Consider the following 17017-nt stretch of genomic DNA (forward strand, 5'->3'; position numbering starts at 1 on the left):
TCTTGTATAGCGATCGCTGGCGTATCCCTTCCGTAGAATTCTGTCGGGCAACGGAGTTGACAGCTACATGATTATCGGGTAAGATTAATATTGAAAATTTCACATTTGCAACGTGAAGTAACAGTTAAAGGAGCTTTAGAGTATGATGAAAGATAGGAAGTGGGATAATCTACGGGGTCACATAATGTGCAAAATACATACAGTAATAGCAAATTGGACTGAATTATTGTAATAAAATTTGGGTCATATGACTTGGTGCTATGGCCAGAGAGATGAAAGTGACAGAGTGGGTTTTTCAGGGGGCTGAAATGATGCTACAAAAACACCTTAATATGCCTAGAGAAATGTATATACTGTATAGTATAGCATAAATGTAATGCAAAAGGCTTTGTTGTATTACTCTTAAGAAATCACTGTACACTACAATTCTCACATCAAATTACTTTAATTACTACATAGACTCTAAGGATAAAAAAGGTTATAACATATCTCAATTAAATCTCACAATAACGGACTAATAGGACGAAATAGCTCTCTGTTTTATCGAAAATAGGTTTCCCGAAGCATAAAATCAAGCAAAATCATACTATATTGTATAGAGGACTACTATATTTGTACATAATGTGTATATATATGTAAATAATCATAAATAAATGTAAATTATTGTAAACTTTGATTTATAAGAAAATAAATCTTAAATAAAATGTAAAATCACATTTCAACTCACCTTTAAGTGTAATTGAGTGAAGATAATTTGCAGTGATGAAATAGTGGTGCCTCACAGTATCTATTACTAGAAGCAAATAAAGTCCTCCGAAACAGTGCTGGTTGCTTGAAAGGAGTGATAATGGTTGCGCTTCCTCCTATGATGATGCCTGCTGCTGCTCTTCAATGGTCGAAATGGGTGGTAGAGTGTCGCAGTAAATTTCTCTTTCAATAACAGCCAGTTTATGCTTAAAGAACGACTCTTAGTTTCTTGGCATTTATGTAGTGCTCACAAATAATTAGTTGCTTTAAAGTATGAAGCTGAACTCAATACCCTCAAATATTCCAACTGGAGGTACGGTCTACATATTTTATTAGTCTCTATGGAGTCACGCACTTTAGACATCTTAGTTTTGTCCACCACATCTTCCTTAGAATCACAGCTGCTCTTCTATGTTGGCTTGGGGCTTACAGATTTGGCAATCTTCCCCAATAGAGAGGATTTGTTACCTTGAATCAGCATCATTATCATCTAGTCATAATTCAGCATCTTCAACAATCACAGCTTCATCTCTCATACAGAGGAAAACTTTATGAAAACCTTGGGAATCAAATCTGTCAAAGTCAAATTTGTGATTTTCGTTGATCTTTAATTTCTTCCAGCTGTTAGCCATTGTGGTTATATGTAAATATATGTACAGTAACTAATGTACTTCATCTTCCAGTGACCTTTAGAATGTCACCCAAACATGACTGGTTATCTGGATTTGGTCTGTTATATACATACTATACAGTAATTCTTTATAATTGGGTGTGTTATTGCAAGGTTCTGTTGCATACCAACTGTATTTATGAAAGAAATAAAAAATAAAGCTGATAAAATATACTAAAGTTTGCATCTTGCTACTGATATAAAAACTACTGACATTTATGGGAAGTTACATGCTAAAACTAGCAAACATTGTTAACTAATGTTCTATAAACACATCATATTTTAATCATATGTGTACTTTTTATATTTTTTAATTAAGGGTTTGTAATAAATTATGAGATGTCTGTACTTTACGAAAAAATTTCCTCATCTTTTTTTTATAGAGATGAGCATTTTAAAAATGGGTAGAGACTGCAAGCAGCTGTAGGAAAATAAATGGATGGCTGAAAATTATAAAAAAATAAATACTCATTAGTTGGTGGTTACCATATTTGCTTGAAATCAATAAAAAGAAATAATTATAAAAAATGTAGAAATCATACATAAGAACTACATTACAGACTTTTGAACCAGTTGATATAAATGGTGCACTTGAAAATGGGAGCTTCAGATCACATCGAAAAATTTGTAAGGATTTGCTACAAGACGTCCTAAATACCTGTCTAATGATATAGGCTACACCACCAAGAAACGGCAGGATTGGGTTGATGAGAATGATGCTACCATCTCTCTTTTCATTGAAACCAAACGACAAGCACGCCTGACTTTGGAAAACCAACTAACAGCAGCTAACAAATGTGCTCACAAGGTGGCTGAAGCTGGTTGCCAGAGAGGTATCCGTGAAGCCCAGAACATCTGGTGGCAAAGAAAAGCTGCAGAAATACAGAGTTTCGCTGACCAACGTGACCTGCGCAGATTCTATGCAGCAACAAAGGAAATATTCGGTCCCACACGGTCATCAGTGGGCAGCCTGAAGGACGCGGATGGGGCCACGACCATCACCGACAGCGAGGGCATCCTGGCCAGGTGGAGGTCTCACTTTGAGAACCTCCTCAATGACCAAGCAGACACCCCAGACTATCTCCTGCGAATGACCCCGCAGCATCCCGTCCGTCACTGGATGGCACTACCACCCTCCATCCATGACTTCAACAAGGCCCTGCAGCGCATGAAGCCCGGCAAAGCCCCAGGGCCAGACAACATCCCGTTGGAGCTCCTCACTCACGGTGGCCCCGGCTTGAGGAACCGTTTGATGCTCCTTATACTGAAAATATGGGAGACCAAGACCCCCCCAGTGACTTCCGCGATGCAAACATCACTACCATCTTCAAGAAGGGAGACAGGGAGAACTGTAACAACTACCGGGGAATATCACTACTAAGTATCGCGAGTAAGATTTTCGCTCGGATTCTCCTTGACCGCCTCCTTATTCTCGCAGAAGACGTCCTGCCAGAGTCCCAGTGCGGCTTTCGACCTTCCCGCGGGACCATAGACATGATCTTCTGTGCGCGACAACTACAAGAGAAGAGCCTCGAACAACAACAGCCCATAATGTTCATCTTCTGGGATTTGAAAAAGGCCTTCGACAAAGTACCTCGACCTGCCATGTGGGCTGTCCTCAAAAGATATGGCTGCCCACCCGATTTTGTCAAGCTGGTGCGTGCCCTCCATGACGGAATGGTTGGGAGAGTCTGCCACCAGAACTCTCTTTCAGACCCATTCCCCATCAACGGCGGCCTGAAGCAGGGCTGTGTTCTGGCCCCGACGTGTTTCTCGCTATACACCGCAGCAATGCTCAACGAGATTCCCCCAGACACACCCTCAGTCGACCTACGTTTCCGCATGGATGGAGGCGCTTTCAACCTCGCCAGACTCCGCGCCAGAACCAAGACCACCTTGTGTGCAGTGCGAGAACTGCAGTATGCTGACGACAATGCCACCCCAGGTCAGACAGCAGAGGACCTGCAGTCGTTAGCTGATGCATACAACTCTGCCTACGAACGTTTTGGGATGCAAGTCAACTCAGACAAAACCAAGACCCTCGTCCAACATCCACCAGGACTGATGCTCCCCAACTTCAATACCACAGTGAATGACCAACCGTTAGAACAGGTGGACCAGTTCTCCTACCTAGGGAGCATCCTAACATCAACTCCCACAAGCAAAAAGGACGTGGAGAACAGGATCAGGGCAGCCCACTCCGCCTTTGGCCGACTCAACTGCCGTGTATTTAACAACCAAGCACTGACAATGACCACCAAAATTATGGTGTTCAGGGCAGTAGTCCTCTCCACGCTCCTGTATGCATGTGAAACATGGACGCTATATAAAAACGATATTAAAAACCTAGAACGCTTCCAACAAATGAAACTGAGGCAGATCTTGAAAATCCCCTGGGAGAGCCACACCACCAACATTGAAGTCTTAGAACGTGCCTCGCTGACCAGCGTGGAGGCCACCATCATCCACCACCGCCTCCGCTGGATAGGACACGTGCATAGGATGGATCCATCTAGGCTCCCAAAGAAAATATTCTACGGAGAACTGACCCAGGGCACCAGACCACGAGGAGCCCCGAAAATGCGCTATAAAGATCAACTAAAGCGCACCCTGGCTCTAACTGACATCGATCCTTCCTCATGGGAAGAAACAGCCAGGGACAGGAAAACCTGGAGGAGTACAGTACACCATGGCACCGTGGACTTCGAGGAGAGGAGGAGACAAAATGAGGAGGCTAGGAGGAGAAGAAGGAGAGAGCGATTAGAACAGCCCCGCCCACCACCTACCCTCCCTTGTGAACACTGTCCGCGACTCTTCCACCACAGACTAGGACTTAACAGCCACATCAGGCATAAGCACCCACCCCACAGATAGGAGGCTGATGGCTAACGACAGAACCCAATACTCGGACACGAGTGGGCGCCGACGACGATAATAGTTTTTCCTTTAAAAATAGCTGTGCACATTCTCGATAAGAACATAGGAAGGGAATTAACCTAAAAAAAATAAAAACAATGACTGGAAATAAAATACAAATCCTTTTCTAGTGGCTGTCAATTTACATTATACATTTTCATTGGAGACAAAAGTTTTGAAGGGTTGCATGGTAAGGAAGTATGTATGGCAACTCATGGAGCTACCAAAATCAACTCATGTTTCTTATTACACAGTTGTATGAATTTGTAAAATATGGGTCATGTAGGTTGGCGTTGGGCCCTGTGGGAGGACATTCAGAGGTGTCAGGGAAAATGAAGATTAACAAATTTTGATTTAAAATTACAATTGTTCAAAAATCACGTAGACAAGAAAATACTTAATACATAAACATTTATGCACTCACATGTTTGTACATTTAAATGCTGTGAAGGACTGTTTACATACTGAGTACTGTTTTATTAAAACAAACAGTAGTCTACATTTGATTGAAACAAATTTCTTATTAAAAGGCATCAAAGGGCTTAATCATATGAATCAGCTCGATGCCTTCAATGATTAACAGTACCAGTTAAAGATCAACTTATAGCCAGAATGCCTCTACTATAGCCTTCCACAGATTTGTTTTGTTCTTGTTTAGAAGTAAAATTTTTGGATGATTTGACATCAATATTTTGTTACTGTGGTAAACTGAAAGAAGTCTTCATGTGCACCAAAGATACACAATGTTTCTGTGCGAGATAAATTTTACACTTTGATCGTCTAGACCAGCGCTTTAGGTATTATATACGATACAGGTCTAGGGCATAGGTCTCTCTCCAAACACATCTTTCTTTTGACAAGGTTTCTTCAACAAAAGTAGGCTTACATGCAGCTCATTTAAAATTTTAGGTGTTGTTCTAAATTATCTATTCACTTCTGAGAATCATACAATCCATTGCTTCTTAAATTGAACAAAAAATTGGTATGTCTTTCAAGAATTCTGGGGTCCTATCTATCCTGAGAAAGTGTTTTGATTCTTTAATTCTGCCAAGCATGCTTTGAATGGATTTATGAATCTGTGCCATAAGGTCAGGGACTGGAAGTCCATTCATTAGTCACATCCAACAGGGGGAAATGTTGCAGCATGAAGGAAAAGATAAGAAGTTGACAGCAACATAGAAGGAAAGAAGGAACAGATATATAGTAGAAAGCTAAATAGCGTGTGCCGCTAGTGTCTGAAAGAATATCTTCTAGGTGCAATAATGACACTGACACCTTAAGGGGGCCATGTAATGAACACTGTTCTCCTTTCTGGCCTTTCGAAACTGACTCATGTAGGACAAAAACTTCCAGACTATAAAATTCCCCATTCCTCTCATTGATATTAATCTTACACCGGTTTTTAATAAGCATGCTGTAATTGCATTTAGATTTCCTGAGACTACAATTCACCACGTTACACTTTAGTAATTAGCTAGTTACGTATAAGTTTTTCTTTTTCTTTTGTAAGGCTCAGTAATACGTAACTGATCGGCTGTCTGTATGAGTGATTGACCACATGACCAATTGGGAGCAGCATGGGCGATTAACCCAGCCCGGTATCAATCAGCTGTCCTCACAGGTGATCGGCAGCTACACATCTCGGACCAGTGAAACTGTACTGGGCTCAAGGCCATATACTGTGTTTAATCTAGGAAGGACCCTTCCCCTGGTATCGTGCAAAAGTGCTAACTACCACAGCAGTCCCACTTTGCTAACCAGTCCCAAAGGTACCAGTCGGTGATTAAATTCCAGAGCGGCTCGAAGGTAAACAATAAATGTTAACCCAAGCTCACAATTTCTAACAGACGTTTCAGGTACCATTCGGCGTGCGAAATGCAAGTGCACGAGTTGTTGTTTGAAAGATAATTATACATTACCAACCAACTGTAAGGTGCAGGAGATCATTTTGGGAAGGACCTTTCACCCGCAACTGATAAAACAGATGGCTATCACACCCAGCTCTTGTTCGGTAATTGACCCCAAACAATAACTTTACCAGTCTACAGTATGGCAATATTTATCAGTCCAAGTAAGACCATTTTCCTACATCTGATGGAACAGTAATGGCTGTTATAACATACTAACAATCACTAACCAACCCAAAAGGTACCATCCGTTGTGTGAGCTCAGTATTGGAAGAGAGAGGGGCACAAAGATAAGGAATAATCATTTTATATTATGATAGGCAAGTGAAAGTTAAGCACAAATGCCCATTCCTCTCTTGGTTTATGTTGCTGGTGTTCACTCAAACTAAGACAATTCACCTACACCAAGTGGTAACTGTAAAACTGTTTCACCTTTCGTTTGACCCCGAAAGTATCAGTAAGCTAGTGAGAACTGTCACCGACTCCCAGAGGAAGAGAGCGATCTCCTAAAGTCCCAGGGAACTTTTAGCAAAAGGCTTCTCAAAGGGATTATCATTTTTGTTGTCTTCTCAAGGAAGAAGTATTCGACAAAGAGAAGGGAGGAAGAATAGGTTGGCAGAGGAGAAAGAGAGAGCAAACTTTCTCTACGTCCCATTGCCAACTGCTCTTCCTTGCTGTCACAGAAATCATGGTCTGGGTGACCGATAATGGTTCCTCATTCAGCAACGAAAACCACTACACTTGAAATTTTGTCACAAGGGGAGTAATGGAAACACGTTACTAACACTACACTACACTACACAGGAATCACTACCCTGGGAACACTGTCAATGCAGGGTGTGCTCTCAAGACGAATAGCTTCACTATTAGGCATGCAGATGCAGGCAACAATACCTTCTAACACAAAGCAAGACAAGTTACACATCAAGTTCACGGTCTTCTTGATCGGAACAGCAAAGAAGATACTCCAAAGGGGGTTACCTAAAGTAACTCACTCATAAAGGTACACAAAACATGATTTTGAAATGTTTGAATGCTCTCAAGAAGAAAATTCCCTTTGCCACATGCTTACCTTTTGATGCGTTTCCACTTACAAGTGATAGCGTTCATAAAAAAAAAAAGAAAAAAAAAAGACACCAATCATCAAAAAGAAAGATATAAAATAATCTTTATGAGCAGAACAACAATAGCCAAGGACTAAAGTGGCTATTCTGTAACAGGCAGGTGGACAGAGCTTGTCTCATGCAACCTATTAATGCCAACTAGGACCTTATAAACAATTAAATGGGCATTCGAGCACCACAGAGGAAATATCCCTATTATAAAGGATGCAAGGTTTGTATAAGTTTAAAAACAAATATCTCTCCACAGTTTTATGTTACTTAATTAACATCGTTATTCATCCTAATTTGTTCTATTCATTCACTGGTGTTTTCTAGTTTATTTTCTATTTCCGTTTTATCTTGTCTCTCAGCAGCTTTTTACACGGGGCACATTATATTTGCAGCATTCCACTTCTCCAACTAGAGTTGTAGCTTATCTTGTAATAATACTAATAAACCTTTCTGCTATTTAGCATTTGCATTTCTTCAATAGATTTCATGGTAATGATCAAATTTTGATGGACAATTCATAAGGACATGTTTTTATGTAGACAGACATATCTAGTATAAATTGCATAGAATAAACTTTATTTACATTACTGTTGTGCACTTTTAAAGTGCATCATCATCATCTCCTCCTCCTACGCCTATTGACGCAAAAGGCCTCGGTTTGATTTTGCCAATCGTCTCTATCTTGAGCTTTTAATTCAATATTTCTCCATTCATCACCTACTTTGCACTTCAAAGTCCTCAGTGATGTAGGCCTGGGTCTCCCAACTCTTCTAGAGCCTTGCGGAGCCCAGCTGAACGTTTGGTGAGCCAATCTCTCCTGGGGAGTGCGAAGAGCACGTCCAAACCATCACCATCTACTCCTCATCCACATACAGTACTCGAGCAATCTCTCTTACAGTCCCACTTCTAATCCTGTCTTTCATTGAACTCCCAATATCCTTCTGAGAGCTTAGTTCTCAAATCTACTAAATCTATTGGAGATTGTTTCATTGTCATACCATGTTTAAGTTCATATAAGACACAAATTACCTGGGATTGGTGAGAACTAAGGTATAACCATTGTGTAGGCTTACTGGTCTCTCAAGTTATAATTATGAAAAAGTATAATTACAATAAATTGCTTCATACAAGGTACAGCATACTATTTGCCCTTGAACATGGTGCCACATTTACAGTCCTAACATTCTCATCACCATCTTTTAATTTCGATCTGTGATTCTTTTTAATCCAGATGACTTTATCCATTTAAGACACTCGGTTTTTCCTCTTCCAACTCATAATTGATCTCCATAAAGACATCTGTCAAATCTCATCTGCAAGAATTCAAATACTTGTTAGTGATGAAGAACACTGCTAAATTCAATGTTAATAAAATGAAACTTCATTAATATGTAAAATGACCAGTTAGATCCTGTGCTTGAATTTCTTTGTACAGAACTATATAAAATGCTGTTGTTATTGAAATCCCTTTGCAATCTAGGGTATAATAAATTCTAATAATATATCACTTAAAACTGGAAAAAAAGGCTAATTTCAGAATATAAACTAAAAATGAGTACACAAGAGTGCAAATAGAATCCAATTTCTGAGGGATTAACTTCATAACAAAAGGAAAAGGTGAAATAAGATTTAAATATCATCTAGTTTTATTATAGCTTTGTATCTTTGCACAGTATATTACAGAATCCTTAAAAGGAAATACAAAAAGCTTACTATGTACAGCACTACAACACATACAAGATAAAATAAAAACAATATCTAAAATATTTTTTCACTTTGCTAACTTTCAGGTAAAATTAATTATGTCAGGTAAAAACGGTCTCATGTATGTTAAATAACTAATGAGAATTTGTGCTAAACCCATATAAAACAATATAATTTATATAACTATAATAATGAGACCTCAAAATTTTTTTGGAAATGCTTAGCAATCCCACTATAAATGTTAACATTAAAACACGTAACGCGCATCATTGCTTGAGACCATACAAAATGAGAATATAAAAATACTAGGGAGTAAATACAGTACTTCATTAAACTGCCAAGTGAAGAGTCGCCACTTTTACCAATGAAGTTTACTCAACATCATCATCCCGTTGGCTAGAAAAGTATGACATTAAGCCACTGCTGAACTCCCCAGGTCCTTTACTTGAAGGTAACGTTCCGTCTTTACTATCTTCATTTGGTGACTGATGCGCTGGAGAGTCCTGAGATCCTTGGTGAATTCCAATCGAACCTGGACTAGGACCAGGAGAACCAGCATAAGGTAAGGGTTCTAAGCCAGGATAACCAGGCTTCATCACAAGGTGGGGATGTCCAGGATGACTTGGAGACCCGTGGCTAGGATGACTACTATGAGGAGGTCTATACAAATCATGAGGAGGTCCCCTCAATACCCCAGGATGGGGTGGAGGCACCCCACCAGGGGGATAAGAACCTGGCCCAGGAGGTCCATAACCTGCAGGCATGTGAGGAAGGGAATGACCAGATGGTAAATGGGATGGATGTCTTGGTGGGACACCATGAGAACTTGGGGAATGCCTACCAGGAGCTGCATATTCTGGAAATGCTGGATGAGAAGGAAATCTCTCTTTTCCAGGATGTGGGGAATAATGATCTGGTGGAGGCCTATATGGCGGATAGGCAGCAGAGTGAGGTGAAGATGTATTTGGAGGGCCAACAGGTGGCATACCACTTGGAGCAGTGCTAGGTGTAGCCCCTCTTCCAATTGAAGTCATAGGTAAAGGTGACGATCTGTATGGTGGAGGTGGTGATGCAGTTACAGAAGGACCAGAGAGGCTAGGTCGTGGTGGCGTGCCTGATCCTGGAGCTGAACCAATATTCGATCGAGGTGGAGTACCAGGGGCACTACTGACAGGAACATTAGTTATTGTAACCCCAGGAAGATGGGGTGACCATTTTCCTATTGGCTGCTGTGGTTGATGACCAGGACTATTGCCCCCTAAATTTGATGCAACTACAACACCACCAGATATGACTTTTGTAGCAGGTACAGATGCTGTCACAGGTGCACCTGGAGATGGGCTAGCAGCTGGTTCTGGTGTGCGATGTACAGGTGAAGCACCTGCTGGAACATATGCTGTAGCAAGTTGCATAGTTGCAGGTACTTTTGCAGGTGGTAGAGTTACAGGCAAAACAGATACTGGGGTTGTAGGTGCATCAGCTGGTTTGACTCGAACTGGAAGAGGAAGTATTGCCGCTGCTTGTTTAATAGTAGGTGGAGGAGGAGTTACAGCTGTGGTTTGTATAAACTGTGCTTGTGCTGGCGCTGGCGCTGGTGCTGGTGCTGGTGCTGGTGCTGGTGCTGATGCTGGTGCTGTAGTCTGTGTTACTGTAGGTGGTGGCGTTGGTGTAGAGACAGAGGACACTTGCACGACTGGAGTTTGTCTTATAGTAGACGGTCGAGGAGGTGAAGGTTTGCCAATCAACTCGTCGTCCTTTTTGGGTCTTCCGCGTTTCTTCTTACCTGATCCTGGTCGGTCATCATCTTCATCTGGAAAAGAAATAACTAACATTAGACAATATCATAAACCTTTCTAAGCTGTATTGCCTTCATGTGGAAACATATTCAACACCTTACCAAATTTTAATGAAGAAAACTTCAAGATGACAAGCATACTTCCAATGCTTTTTCTTGTACTCATGGTATTTACCATTAAAAAAATTCATTCTTCATTGATAATGATGAAGTTAATACTTTTTTCAAATTGCTGAAACTTTCCAGCCATCTTGATCCAAAATCTATAGAGTATGAATTGGGAGTCTTGCTTGCATAATCTCCTATATGCAAAGGAAACCCTGTAACCTGAGCCACTCTAAGAACACCCATAGCAATTTAATCACAAATGACAGCCAATTCTTAAATAATACAAATATATTTCTGGATTAAAATGTAAGAACAGCATCACAGCAACTTTTAAAGCTCCTTTAAAAATCAATCCACTTTTTCCTAAAAAGTTTAATGTCTCAATTCTATAACTTCAATAAGGGGGTTAGATATCTTGGAAGTGAATGAATTTGATTGGATTTTAACTTTTAGGCCCAGGCCCTGGGATCCATGAGGTCACTCAGTGCTACGTAAATATTTTTGTTGAAAAACAAAAAAAATATGATTAAAAATATATCTTAAGAACTATACTCACTCATAACTGCATGCCCTACACACACATTCAAAATAATAAATCAATCAAAAATAAAAATAAATTGAATTTAGTAAAAAGATAAACCATGTAGATACCCAACAAGATTATCTACATTTTAAAAAATAAACAATGGATTTACCATCAAGATGGTATTTCCAATGCTGATTTACAAATTCTGAGCAGCACACCAAAATATGCTCTACTGACAATTACGTCACAATAAGCACACTGGTGCACTGCTACCGTCTAGAATATTTCTGTGTGAGGCAGGTAAGACTAATCATCAGTCTAGTTAAAAAAAAATATATATTCAAACCAGCAGTTAATATTAGCCTTTATGCTTTCCAATTTCTTAATTATTGGTGAGAGAGACAATCACTTCTCTTGCCATTTTCTTAAAACATATGACTTGATAAGTTACTTGATATAAAGCCTTTTTATACAATTATTTTAATCTAAAGTGGCTTTTTTTTCCTCCGTCAATTACACCTTTTCCAAAATCCGTATGAGGTGAAACTCAACTGAAACTAAGTTTTGAGCCAAAAGAAAATGGCAAAGCAACTTGATCCTTCTGAACTATGGGTGCAGACTCTTTCAATGTACTCTTGGAGTCAAGAGTATATTACAAAAATTCTAGCCTTAGTTCCTAATAAATTCTCCAAAGCCACCATTAATGCTGTCGTTTCTGCAGTTTATGAAGCGGCAGTCAGATATTTTTATAAATATGACTTATCGTTGTGGACTACGGCACATCTAATGCTCTTCTCTGACTTTGAACCATTTTGCCTCTAAATATAAATCTAAACTCAATCTTTCAGTTTGGCCTTTGATGATTTGGGCCACCCCAAATCACTCGAGTTTCCAGATTTTCATTTCAGAAAACTGATGGTGTTATTATATGCAGATGTAATTCTATAGATACCATATAAACCTAACTCGTCTATCCACAGATCGAGTGGCAATCTGTTAGTACTGTCTACATAAATGCTCCAAGCAGGTATACTTTAAGCCCCATATTATATACAGCACCAAGTACTCCCAATTTTATTTTACATGAAGAATATATTTCCCTATTCAAGCTAAATTCTACGCACAATCTTATAGCATCAATAAAAACTGACATGCTCCTAACTAAAACTTCTAATACATTTGAGATTTCTTGACCTTCCAATTTAGGGCATCAATGTGACTAACCAAGGTTGAGTTTAAATTTGAAAATCATGCCCAAAACCTTTACTTCTTAATTACACAGTATATTAATACCTTTTCTATGTGTCTTGGTAGATAGATAAATGTTAAAGTGGGGGCTACCTCCGCACAACCATATTCTATAAATAGTACAGCCACTGTCTTAAAAGTAAAACTCTAAAACCATGCTCTCTCCTCATTGACAATGGCATTAACAAACTTTTGTATTATGCTTAATAGGCATATAGAAGATAGGAAATGTAATAATAGTAAAATAATTTCTCTTAATAAATATTAGTAACAAATAAATTCCCTAACCATGAGCAAAATGAAGTACGGAGAATATCCTATACTGTAAATACACACAATACTGAAACTATTATCATTTTCTTTCCCATTTCTTTCATAATGTACTCTGTTATATTATTTTATACGCTTAAAATTCATTTTCCCTTGTGGATGTACAAATAATAGTGGTTTCAAACTTTACAAAGCGAATACTACTTTCCTCTAAGCCTAATAGAGTAACCCTTCGTTAGACTTTCTTAAAAGACTTCTGCAGTAGATTGGATTATGAAATTTAGGCCTGGGGCCACACACTGGGACTGATGAGGTTATTCAGCACTGTTATAAATATTTGAATCATGATCAAATGTAAAATATTTAAAGTTAAAAAATATTTAAGATAACCAACTTCTAATATTCAACATGGGCATTTATATCAACATCTTAGGAGACTTCAGCAATAGATTTACCATTGAGATGGTACCTGCAAATTTCATGTATCGAGTAGTATTTTGTGAAAAATCAAATACTTTGTGGATTACTGTAGCATTATTTTCCAAATATGTTTTGTCGGAAGACCTGATTAACAGAAAACTACTGATAATACAGAACCCAAGGTCTTAGCTATTATGATGTGGAACAGTTGATGTAAACATACAGTATATACTAATAGCTATGCACAACTGTATTTATGACTGATATCTTCCTTTCACTCTATGTAGAATGTACTGTCATAGGAGAAGTTAATCACTGATAATAGAAAGCCAATCTAATTGCCTCCTGCTTCTACTATTATAAAAAAAAAAAAAAAAAAAAAAAAAAAAAAAAAAAAAAAAAAAAAAAAAAATAATAATAATAATAATAATAATTACTACTACTACTATCAATTAATACCTACGGTATCTACAAAATTCCACAAAATTATTCTTACCTTCCTCTTCTCCCTTCATGACTTTCCCTCGACCAAGACCACCACTAACACCACACCGCTTCTTCCTTTCATCTTCAGAAGCTTCATATTCACTACTTTCTGTAGGAACCCTTTCACCTTTCATGACCTTCCCTCTCCACTTCTTCTTGGGCTGCGTATAGAAAAATAACTATTACCAAACAATACAAATATAAAATAGTAAAGTATGCTCGTTTCTCAATCAAGTTTTAAAACTCCTATGATAAGATACATTCAAGGTGGAGAAAACATTTCTCCAATTACAAAATCCCAATCATATCTGAATTCAATAGAGCATTTCTCCAGATTTAATAGTACTCTATCACAAATTTACAGACAATTTTCCCCTAAAAGGGAGAACATAACTGAGAGGATCTAAATATTGCAGGGATCATCTAGACTTTAGCAGTTCAAATAAGTCCTAAGTGGGTCTTATTTAAATTCTGTATTCAACATGAATACAATACAGAAAGATGAGCAACAAAAAAATCTGGTTCAAATTCTTATGAAAACTTGCCTTCCCTTACCTAACTAAATAACCCATACACAACTTGAAATCTGAAATTAGGTTGTAGCTTACCTCCTCGTCCTCAGACTCATCTGACATTAGTAGAGCATCATAATAACTAACTTGTCTTCCTCTGGTGACTCTCTTTTGTGTAACAACCTCATCACCTTGGTCTCCTGACTTTGGTGGCTTAGAGTACTTGATCTGAAAGGAAAATTGAGAATTTGAATGTAAAGCAAGGGGAAACATGAACTCTTTAATATTCTTTTTAACCAACAAATTTTCAGTTCTGTAAATTGGCTAAAGACACTAAAATAAATTATGCCATTGGTGGGTGATTTTGATACATAAATATATCAGCAGGCACAACAAGAACATACACATCACATAGCTTGTCATGTAACGTATAAAGAGCAACACTTAGCAAGCCTAACTGAGAAAAAATGTCAAAATGAAGTGGCAATACATTAATACTTTATCGTGGAGAAAATTGCCAGCTGTTAGGTAGCATAATGCTAGTATTTTAGCCACTTATCTTTGGTTTTATATGTTTATAAATTCAAGAATGTTGTATAGTAAATTCAAACAACCATCTGTAAAGGTACAAACTCCTTTCACATACCAGTTTATAGTAGTCTGAAAGTTTGCGCATGAATCTAGTAACAAATCGGTGTACGCATGAAAACTAAAATCATGAACCTAGTACTGTCCAGTATCTAGGGATGAAGAACACAATTTCTATACATACGGTAAATAATTCATCAAAAACTTACAATGGAAACAATAAACAATTATTTAATTAATTTTTTTAATTCCTGGCTTCTAGTTTTAAAACATATACTCTTTTTCAAAAGGTTTACTAGCACCTAATTATATGAAGGACCGTACAAATGGCATATTTTTTTTTGTTAGTAGGCAAAACAAGTCAACTTGTAATACAAATTATGTATTACTCTACCCTACACGACCTTACATTCACAGGCATGAGCTACTTACCCGAGGTTTAACTGGTTTTTCGCCTTCTTCTCCCCCACCAGTTTTTTTGGATTTGGCTTTGGACTTAGTTTGCTTCTTTCCTCTTCCTTTTTTGCTTCCTCTTCTTCCTTTCACTCTTCCAACTGGTTTTTTTCTTGGATTTCTAGACAAGATAAAACATCTATGATATAAAGAACATCAAATTCGCATAGTCAAAGTTTTATAAAGCAACAGAAAAAAATAGCATTTCGTAAATATGTAGAGATTGTAAATATTACACTCAAGGAATTTAAATGGGTTATTGCAGTGTTATATCATTATCCTCTCAAAAAAAGAAAAAAAAAAATCTCTCTCCTCATCATTAACTTCTTGCTTTTTTAGTTGTTATGAAAACTGTCAAGACATTTTGCTTATAATGTTTTATTCCCAACAACAGTATTTAAAAAGTATTGCTTTCCCTGTGCAAAAACTAACAAATTCCGTAGAGATGATAAGTTAGCATGCAATATGTACTTATCACAATCTAACCGAAGGATATGTCCTGATTTACCTAAAACTCCCTTAAACTTATGCAAGAAAGCTAAAAAATCTAGCAGGGAAAACCAATAAAACTCAACAAAAACTTGTCAAACTCCTAAGTACAGTGATTTTTTCTATGAAGTGCAATGACGGGGTCAAGACTGGAAATCAAACTGAAAACTAAGACAATATCATGCAACAGATGAGTCTTATTCCAGTCCATCCGTCTTAGTATTAAAGCAAGCTTAAGGCTTAAATGGGACCTGGAATTGTTGCCTTTTCTGAACCCGAGACGAGAAAATATGAATTCTATCCCCACTGATTTAGAAGAAAAAACTTCTTCCAAACTTACCTTACCCAACCTGACATTATTATCACTAGCTATGCTACAACCCTAGTTGGAAAAGCAGGAGGCTGAACTTAATTTTTTTCCCTTTTAGTGAAATAACTCCATTCAATATTGCTGGAAAACCTATATGCAGTATTTTGTAATCTTTATTGTCATAGAGACCCAATGTCATGCTTTCTTCTAATTTCTCCAAATAATTATACTGACTACTCAGAGTAAGCTGCTTCATCTATTTTGCACAAAATTTTTTCTATGTCCTTTTTTATTCCTACTTCTATTTCTGATTTATCTGAAGACAAACTTTTTCAATAATATTCTTTCAATTAAAAAAATTACTCTTTTTGTTCCAAATACTAGGAACCTACCTCATATTCTTAGAGCCGAAAATTAAAAAAGAAATGTTGCCAAACTCTGAATCTTTCTATTTTCCTTGTTTAGAATACTTGTAGTTTTAAGGTATTGTAAGTTTTCATTACCATTTATGATTTCTTCTACAAGAAGTGGTGAAAAAATATCAATTTTATACACTTTAAGGACAGGTGTATCCCTTTGATATGGGCATTCTATGGTTTATACCTAGATATAGTATAGGCAATGATCTTGGAGCGTAAAAGGTTACCAGCACTAGGAGCAGAGCTTGACATGAGATTTACCCCTGTGAGACCAAGTCATTTACTTTAAATTTACAGAAAGGGAAGCTTCCAATCCAACCTCACCCTTCTTCAA

General features: G+C 37.9%; 1 protein-coding gene across 3 annotated transcripts in view; it reads right to left on the minus strand.

The window, feature by feature from the left end:
* Positions 1-8989: 8989 nt before the first annotated feature.
* LOC137633224 (titin homolog) overlaps positions 8990-17017 on the minus strand; it is an 83515-nt gene continuing 75487 nt past the window's right edge. For all 3 annotated transcript variants that reach the window (XM_068365396.1, XM_068365397.1, XM_068365395.1), the window contains exons 16-19: positions 15445-15586; positions 14521-14652; positions 13923-14073; positions 8990-10869 (exon numbers count right to left, since the gene is read on the minus strand). In XM_068365396.1, coding sequence (XP_068221497.1) covers positions 9431-10869; positions 13923-14073; positions 14521-14652; positions 15445-15586 — 1864 coding nt within the window. In that variant the 3' untranslated portion in view covers positions 8990-9430. The remainder of the gene's footprint in view (positions 10870-13922; positions 14074-14520; positions 14653-15444; positions 15587-17017) is intronic.

This window comes from Palaemon carinicauda, chromosome 42 (genome assembly GCF_036898095.1).
Source record: "Palaemon carinicauda isolate YSFRI2023 chromosome 42, ASM3689809v2, whole genome shotgun sequence".
NCBI classification, from domain to species: Eukaryota; Metazoa; Arthropoda; class Malacostraca; order Decapoda; family Palaemonidae; genus Palaemon; species Palaemon carinicauda.